Source organism: Staurois parvus, unplaced genomic scaffold, assembly GCF_062004578.1.
Source record: "Staurois parvus isolate SC_StPar_1 unplaced genomic scaffold, SC_StPar_1.0 ptg000682l, whole genome shotgun sequence".
Classification (NCBI taxonomy): domain Eukaryota; kingdom Metazoa; phylum Chordata; class Amphibia; order Anura; family Ranidae; genus Staurois; species Staurois parvus.
In genome coordinates, this window is record NW_028318478.1 from 6,412,144 (window position 1) to 6,421,785 (window position 9,642).

Below are 9,642 nucleotides of genomic sequence, written 5' to 3' on the forward strand. Positions count from 1 at the left end.
ACAGGGACCCCCAGGTCACCAGAACAAGTGCCCCCATTGGAAGATTTCCTCACTAGTATCTTTTGGGAGACAACCCACAATTTGGGATTTTCTTTTACTTTCACTTTCAATGATAATTGTAAACCGGACAAATAGAGAGGGTGAATCTCCCTAATGGGGGCACAGACCACGAAAAAAAAATTCCAGGTGTTCTAACCCCTCTCCACTCTATCCAAAACTAAAAAAAAGTTTTGCCTTTAGTTATACTTTAAGGCTTTTAGGCTTGGTGAATCATCAGAGATCCTTCTGTTTTTTTTCTGTTTGTTTTTTAATGCGCATCAGAGAACTATTCATTGGTTACCATATATTTAACACAAATGTCACAGAAAACATGGTGTTTGTTATAATGAAAAAAAGCTGATTTTTTTTTTTTTAGTCACATTAGAAATTTTTAATTCACAAAATGTAATATTCCTGCATTTATTCTTCTGCTAGGGTTGACAAGGATCTTAACAAGAAGAGTGAAGACCAAGTCAGTGAGCAATAATACTGTAGATGTCTGACAAAACTAAAGACCGTCCATCATGGAGTGGAAGATTGTCTGTTTCTTCTGTTTGCAGTATCTAGTTGTATAGTTTTCGTGCTCCAAAAGGTGCCTTTTCAGCAGTGACTGTGGGATCTATCCTCAAGAACTGAAACCCCCATAGAAACAGACTGTTACAAGACAACCACGGGCATCCAACACGTTGCAATATATACTTACAAAACGTTGCTGGTGCCCTGCGTAATAAACATTTGTGTAACTGATTTTGGAGTTCTAAGCAATGTATGAGAAGATAGTGGCAGGAGTACCCACCTTGCTTGCTTATAATCTGGAGTCAGGGTGCCATCTGACAAAATGCTGCACAATGTTGGCAAAACTGTTCATTGCATGTGTGGCAAGACATGGGTATGGTGGATTGACTTGCGTGAGCTCCTGTATGCACTTTTGCCGTATTATTTTTTTTTTTGCTTAGTGTTTGTAACACCTAGAAACAGTAAAGTGACTTATCAGTATGTCCTTTGGATTAGAGAAGGTGATAAATGCTTTGCGTATTGTCGTAGTAGGAAATACTAAGATCTATCACAGGTAGTATTGCAATGTGGTTCACATAGTATATAGAGGTTTTAGAATAGTCAGAATGTGACAGTGTCCGTTTTCAGAAAGATGTAAATTATTAGTCACAGCAGTATTGGAGCAGTTACTGGGTTGTCCTTTGGTGGGCTTTTTGCACTTTAGTAAACCTAGCCCACATCCTTGCTGCATATCACAAATCTATTATAAAGGAGACATAGAAGCTCTTGAATATGAATTTTTTTTTTTAAGAGGGTTCATCTGCATTTTTATAAGATTGATAATTTTTTTAATCTATCATATGGCTAGTCTGAAGCATACAAAATGCTGACAGTTGTTATTGTTTGCCACATACAAATATTTGTATTAGTCATGAGGTCAGTTCTTTAAATGGTAGCACAGTAGATTTATTAAGCCGAATTCCTCTAAGTAAGGGCTATGACACACTGCCAATTTTATACTGGAAATTTTCTAGCAGTCACTTATTTCTCATTATTTTATGTAGCAAATTGTAGCAGACTGTGGTGCATGCAGCTATAAATCACAGATGTTACATATTCATCACCAGCTACATCAGATAACAGCAGCTTAAGATGATTGGTGACTGCTGTCGGCTCCACTTCATATTTTCTTAACAGGCTTCCAAATGAGAACAGTTTGTAGCTGTTGCATAATTGCATTGTGTGACATTGCCCTTTTAAGACCATTCAGAAAAGTTATGTTAACATACATATGTTTATGCATTGAAATAGCTTCATACCTAGTGATGTTTTCTACAGTAACAATTTAGCCCCCAAGTCATCATTAAAAACAGAAACTGTGTTTTCTTAATTTCTTCCATTTATATGCACAGCCCAAGTTATGTAGCTGTGGGACCTAAATGTTTTCTGTTTTACTTGTGATTAGGGACAGATGATTATGGCTCGATGCAGACAGACTGTGCCCAGCCATGATCATCTGTCCCTAACCGCAGGTCACAGATAGGTGTGGCCACCATCAGCTTTCCTTGCATTGTATAGACTCAACAACAACTCTTCTCACACAGTTTTCATTCCAGCAACAGGAGTCCACAGATTATTGCTGCTGAAAACACAGTGTGTGCTAATCGCAGTGTGAATAAGGCCTTAGAAAGTTTCAACTGGCTTTTTTTTTTTTTTTTTGGCAAATGCAACTTACTTGTGACGTCAGTTTGAGATGCTTCTGAGATAAATCAGAATTCTTTGCAGGTGACCTGCAGTTGACCTCCTTCTGACCTGTTTCAAGCTACTTTTGCATTCTCATAGACTGTATTGGGGAGAAACCATTCTGAAAATCAACAAAAGCCTTTTGACACTGGTCTTTAAGCTGGCCATAGATGGGAGTGGTTTTCTTTCCTCCAGCCACGGGGAGCCAATGTGCTCTCCCGGTGAGGGGAGCAACCCCCAACGCAAGAACACTGTGATTACTGCTAGTGGTAATAATTGCATGTAAAATCTGACAGGCTGGTTGTATCCAAGTTGATCAGTCAATATGGGTACATTTATCCTGCCCATACATGGCTCGATTCTCAGCTAGTCCCTGCTGAACCAGCCGAGATTCGAAAACTCTATGGCCAGCTTTATTGTTACATACACTACCAACAAGAAACTGTGTGCCTGTACGCATGCATGTGTGAACACACACCTGTTGATAAAAGTTTACAGTTTAGGGTTTATGGGATATTGTAGTGCAAAGAGCAATAATTATGTGCTGCAGCACATAACCGCAAGACACATTTTAGTTCATGAAAGAGTTTCAGGAAAAAGAATAATTCAAATTGGCTACTGCACTCATATTGAATAAACCCATGTGTTATCTGCATCTCATTGACTACATATGGATGGGATCCACATGTATATCTATATTTGCACTTTGAGTATAAAGAACTTTACTTCAATGACCTTTATAAATTGAATAAATATGTTGCTGCATCAGAAATTTTAAAGTAGTACTTGGATATAATGTGAATATGGGCTTTGGATACGTTATACACATTGACAGGAATGCCTTGATGTTGGCAAGTGATGTCCTGCCTGGTATTGCCTATTAATTTTCGGCAATTGATGTTGTAACTGACTTTTAGTACTTTGGAAGAAAAGAATGTTAATGGTTTTATAAAAAAAATGTCATTAAAATATAAGATGGAATTTTAATCCTTGTTTTGTTCCAGAGATAAAGTTCAATATGCACAACAAATTCCACTATTAGAAGGTACCTGTTACACTGATAATACTATATGTGAACCACTGTACATGACAACAATGACTGTTGGCATAGACTGTCACCTACTTAAAGTAAACCTGTATTCAGAAACTTACTCTAATGCAGGCACCAAGAGATGCTTGCACATACATTCATGAGTAGTTATTTCTCTGTGCTCCTAGTTTTGTATAAAAAAAAAAATATATACACACACACTGCTCAGCATAAATGAGTACACCCCAACAGAATTGTCAAAAAAAAACCTTTACTTTCCTTTCAGAATCAACATTTTCTATGGGACACTATACTACAAAATACTCCCACAATTGTGGGCCATTGATTGCAAACAAGATTTGTTATTTTGCACGTACAAAAAAGTATTTTTCCTAACATTCATTAAAGACCATGTTGCAAAAATGATTACACCCCAATGAAAGTCTTAGGAGCAAAGCTAAATTTTAGATCACAAAATCCTAATTAACAGGAACTCGACTACAGGTGAGTCTAATTATACCTTAAACAGGTGTCCAGCAGACCGTTGATTATAAAAGTGCGTTACTTAAACCCCCTTCTCATTTTATGCTGTCAGCAAAGGCACCACATGGAAGAGGAATGTCACAAATCCCGAGAAAGAAAATTTCTTTACACAAGAAAGGTGAAGGCTAAAAGAAGATCAGCAAAGCTTTACTTAGTCAGAATACTGTAGCAAAAATTATACAAAACTTTAACAAAGATGGAACTGCAACCATCTCACAGAGATGTCCAGGCCATCCACTAAAGTCAGCACCTCGACAGGAGCATCTTCTGATGAGAAGGGTTGAAGAAAATCGCCATGGAAGTTCACTGCAGTTGGCTAAAGTAGTAGAAAGCCAAATGGGTGATTTTCCCATGACACAATACGGCATACACTGCAAAGGCATGGGTGTCGTCCACGAATGAAGTCTCTCTTAAAGCCCATGCACAAAAAAGCCCGCTTAGAATTTGCTAGGGTCCATGCTGAAAAATAAGATAACTACTGGGACTCTGTACTTTGGAGTGCTAAGACCCAAATTACTGTTTTTGGAACTGATGGCTTAAAAACTATGGCGCTGCAAAGGTGAGGAGTACAAGGAAAAATGCATGGTGCCTACAGTGAAACATGGTGGTGGCAGTATCCTTCTGTGGGGCTGTATGAGAGCTGCTGGTGTCGGTGACCTGCATTTCATTGATGGTATCATGAATTCACAGATGTACTGCTCTATATTGAAAGAGGATGCTGTCATCTCTCCATGTCCTTTGTCGTCATGCACTTTTCTAACATGACAATGATCCAAAACACACATCTAAGGCCACTTGCGCATTTCTGAAGAACAGGATGAAAGTAATTCAGTGGCCAAGTATGTCCTCTGATCTGAACCCAAACGAACACCTATGGGGAATGCTGAAGAGACAGGTTGAGCATCACTCTCCATCCAGGCTCTAAAAAGTCATTCTTGAAGAATGGAAAAAGATAGATGTTGCAATATGTCTCCAACTTGTTCATTCCATGCCTATAGGACTTGGTGCTGCCCTTACAAATCATGGAGGTCATGCAAAATGTAGTAGTTTTTGTTTTGGGGTATATTCATTTTTGCATCAACTAATTTGAGTAAAACTGAAGATTTTCTATGCTAAGTTATATTATTAACTTTACTTTCATGTAATGAGCTAAACAAATGTTCTCTAACACTCAGGTTTGTAAAAAACTTGGAAATTGTTCTTGTGTTCATTGAGATATTGATTAACATGTTACTTTTCAAAAGGGGTGTACTCATTATGCTGAGCACTGTGTATGTGTACAAGTTTCATAAGGGAGATCATTCAGCTTTCAAACGTCAAATACCATAATTACTAGGATGATGTAGCAAGAAAATTTTTGACACTTTTTCTGATCATGTTAAGCTCTAGCCTAACCACTCCATTGTGTTCCTAGCTCAACACTACCAGAAATAATTGAAGTTTGTTTATTTTAGCACCCTAAATTTGGAGCACCTGGAGGGCAAGTAAAGGTATGAACGAACCAGTACTACGTGGTGCCTCTATTATAAATCTAGACCATGCTCATTTTTATTTCAATGATGTCTGCATCAAACCCCCAAAATGGCTGTATTTGCTTAATCCTTAAATATATAGCACACTTATCACCAAAAAGATTTATATCTGTAAACTGGAGTGACTTTGCTCACTTTTTTTTGGTAAAAAGACCCATCTCGGATGCTGCATGGTCATCATATGTTGCGTCCAGACTAGCTGAAGGTGCATGTGTACAGGCACAGGATGCACTATGCAGCCTGTTGATTTACAGCAGGTGTCTCTCACCTTTCCAAACAAAGGGCCAGTTTAATGTCCTTTTAAACTTTAGGTGGGCTGGACCTTAGGCAGTGGGAGTAGAAAATGCTCCAGCATCACTGGAAGTACACAGGTGTCCTTTTATGAAACCGAGATCAGCGGCGATCCTGAGGATCGTTGCTGATCTCCGATCATTAGTGGTTTGGGAAACAGATGATCAGCGGAGAACATGTTCTCCGCTGACAAATCAGCACACAGATGGCCAGTGTATGAAGGAGTGATGTCAGCCCGTCATTGGCGATCTGTGTTATCCCTCCAGATTCTCCAGCTCAGAGCTGGAGAATCGGAGGAACCGCAAACGAAGCAGCGATAATTTACGCTGCTTAGTAAACGGTGTTTGACTGATCTCTTACTGTAATCTCGCGAGATTATAGTAAAAGCAGCTGTTTTCCAGTGTTGAAAGAATTTGTAGATTGCTTCTCCCTTCATTTGGAGAACTTATCTACACCGCTTCATAAAAAGGCATTCAGAGGAGAACTGTGTTCTCCGAGAATGCCGGAGAACTGAGCAGCGGTCATCTACTGCTGCATGATAAAAGGACACCACAGTGCCTCAGGCTTGGTAGTCAGAGAAAAAAAATGTACAAAGCCTGTGGTCAGTAGTCATTGGTATTAGTGGGAGGAATAGTGCCCCATTGCTGATGACAGTGGAGTGAATAGTGGCTACTATTGGTGTCAGTGGAATATTGTCCCATCGGTTGTGTCTTTGGGTCGAATCGTGCCCCATAGTTGCTATCATTAGGGAAAATGATTACCCACTGTTGGTTGTGCCTCATTGTTATTGTCATTGAGAGGAATAGTGCCCCAAGGGCAGGATAACGGAACGCAAATGGCCGCATCCGGTCCGCGGGCCACAGTCTGGAGTCCACTGATCTAAAGTGGTACACGCACAATATGGTGAGGAGCACTCAAGTAGTGCTTTAAACAAAAGTGGAGGGAAATTGCTCAATATGGTAGCATCCCTACATTAAAGGGTCATATCATCCAGATGTGATATATTTAGTTTTTTGTAGTTGCTAGGGAGTTTGAAATACCTAGTAGTTTCTTATATGCTTTTGTTATTCCAGAGCTGAGATCCCTGTACCTAGAGTTCTTGGTATTGCACGTATGTTGCTGCAGTTTTGGGGGAGATGCATTCTCCTTGATGGAATTTATTTTATATGGTGGAGAATGCAACAGAGGTAGTGAGAACACCTCTGCTATAGCAGGATGAATGAGGCTCATGAGAGTGAGACTTCAGATGGCTAGGAACAGACAATGTGTGTGTTGCAGGGCGAAGTTGCCAGTGGACCCTCAGCTATGACTCAGCCCACTGGACTCCCTATAACTGAAATATCAGTCTTTGGTAGATTGACCATTTTACTGTAGCTTCATAGCTCCCAATAATGATGTATTTCTTTGAATTCGATGGTGGTGACAAAGCTAGCCACCTCCAACATATCTTGATATTCTTTGGGGAAATGACTGGCTTTGAGGGAATGGTCCCTTTTGAAACCTGGATCCCAAAAGTATTTTAACAGTAAATTAGTATAATTGAAATTAGCACCTGTTACGCTGTGAAAGTTACAGGCCTGCTGGATGCACAGGAAACTGATGCTGTCTTTCTACTTGTTTACCATAATACCTAGCTTTTTAATATTAGAATTGTTTTATATATTTTATGTACAAAATCCTTTGTTTTATGTATATAGCAAACACTCTTGCAACTGTTATCTGGAGAATGCATGTTCTTTATTGAAATATTTATATTCATAAAAAGAAAAGGACAGAGCTAATATATATTTTTATGGATTTTTGTGAAGTATATTTTATATTGTGCTCCCTGTCCCCATAGCAGGCAAGTGCTCAGACCTTTATCGACTGTATAGAACACCTGATATACAGTAGCTGTGGTGAGGATGTTGGCAGGCAGTGTTGCTGTTCCCACAGATCTATATACAATTGTGAAATAGCTTCTCTAATATCCATTTGTGCTGGGCAGGTAAAATATGTATAACTGTGCAAAAAGACTGATTCATTTTTATTAATAAACATCAAATCCAGATATGATTTGTTTTAACTTGGCTTATTTTTCAGTATCCGATTTGTAGAGGGTAGCAAAAGCAATGGGAGTTTTTGCTTTTTCAGTTGCTCATACATGATGTGTTACATACAATATACTGTATTGTGTATAGAGAGATATGGCTTTTAATAAGGAACAAAAAAAGGTTAGCAATCTATAGCAACCAATTTGTAGATATTTAATGGCTTAACCTTATTTAAGTGAAATCTGGTTACCAGAGATTACTATACTTTTACATATGTGTCTTTGCACTGCCTTACTAAGAAGGACCAGTAGTGTGCTGTACCTGAATAAATGACGTATTATGTTTCACAAGTTTTCAGTGTTACATTACTTTATCAGGGAAATATGAATTTCCTAAAATGTTCCCACTTTCTAAAAACTTCTGTGTGGTTACTATCAGAAACCACTGTGAACCACAACGGAATAGCTGTTTTCTTGTGGGTCAGGTTTAAAAAAAAAAAAAAAAATGTAAAAAATCCTGGTTTACGATTCTATATAACTAGGCCCCTGTGAGTATCAAAAGGGAGGGAAATTGATTGTAAGCAATTAAGCATTTTTATTGGATACACCCAAGCAACATACAGGCAGGAACTGATTGGCTAAAACATTGGTTGCTGAAAATTTTGATTTTAATGGGTGAAATAAAAAAAATCTTTTGCTTGTTATATTGTTTAGGTTAGAATTGCAAGGAGAAGAAACTAATATCGGGGATGATTTACAAAAGAAGTAAAGGCATTGCGCTAGGCAAAATTAATGTTGATAATTGGGGTGAACAAAAAAGTTTCTAAGGAAATTAAAAAGAACAAAAAAAAAAAAATACCAGAATTTTTATTAGCCCAGGATTCCTTGATTTGAAGCAAATGTAGCCTCATTATTTACTAAGCTTTGTGATTTTTCACTTTGCTAAATGAACAGTCTCCACTCTAGGAAAGTGCATAGTCTCTAGTGAAACTTTGGTAAATTAAAGTAGAACTATAGGCAAAACATCTGGATAAAGCAAAGGAAAGTTATAATCCCTGACAGATTTTTTTTTCCCTGACATCTGTGTCCCATTGGAGAGATTTATCTTCACTTCCTGTCCTATAGCCAACCAGTAAGTGAGAGGAAATCCCTGCAAATTACGGGAAATCCTTGGGGACCCCCAGGTCACCAGAACTAGTGTCCTCATTGGAAGATTTCCCCTATGATACTTTTCTGGGGACAGCCCAAAATTTTTCTCTCTTTCACTTTCTATGATAATGGTAAAAAGGACAAATAGAATGAATCTTTGTAATGGGGGTACAGATAGCAATAAACACGGACAATCATTGTAACCCAAATGCATGAGAGTATAAAAAATACAGTGAGCGCTCCAATGGTCAGCAGCTGAACATTCAAGGAAAACACATAAAAGTCCCAAAAATATATATATAAAGAAAATGCAGCGCTGTGTGATGTTACTATATTGCGGGCAGATATAAATAATAAATGAAACCAAAGCAAATGAATAAATAAATCACAGTCCAGTAATGGTGCTCGCTGATTCCCAGTGCAAAAGTTAGAAATGCGCACTAACCAGAAATGTATTAATAATACGCATGTGTATATGATATCATAGAGATTCCCCTCTCTTTTCTGGTCTGGTAATGGGCAGGAGCTGGAGATAGTAGAGATGAAGCGCCCTCGTGTGGCGAAATGGAGGTCCAGCAGGTCACAGAAATCCTTACAGAAGTGTGTGGAGTAGAAATTCCTCCTCTCAAAGGCTGGTGCAGGGATCAATCTTGGTCTGCAGAAGCTGAAAAGGCTCATCGCAGAAGACACAGGAAAGAGCTCATAGTGTAGTAGGTTGATGAAAATGATTTTATTCAAGGTAGAGCTCTACCTCTGAAGAAGTGCGTGTGCACGAAACGCGTCAGCGG

At 38.6% G+C, this 9,642-nt stretch overlaps 1 protein-coding gene across 3 annotated transcripts in view; it reads left to right on the forward strand.

Annotated features, from left to right (window-relative positions):
- The window catches only part of BNIP2 (BCL2 interacting protein 2), a 90,005-nt gene extending 82,277 nt beyond the window's left edge, over positions 1-7,728 (forward strand). For all 3 annotated transcript variants that reach the window (XM_089652427.1, XM_089652428.1, XM_089652429.1), the window contains one exon: positions 475-7,728. In XM_089652427.1, the coding sequence (XP_089508553.1) occupies positions 475-526 (52 nt within the window). In that variant the 3' untranslated portion in view covers positions 527-7,728. The remainder of the gene's footprint in view (positions 1-474) is intronic.
- The last annotated feature ends 1,914 nt before the right edge of the window (positions 7,729-9,642 follow it).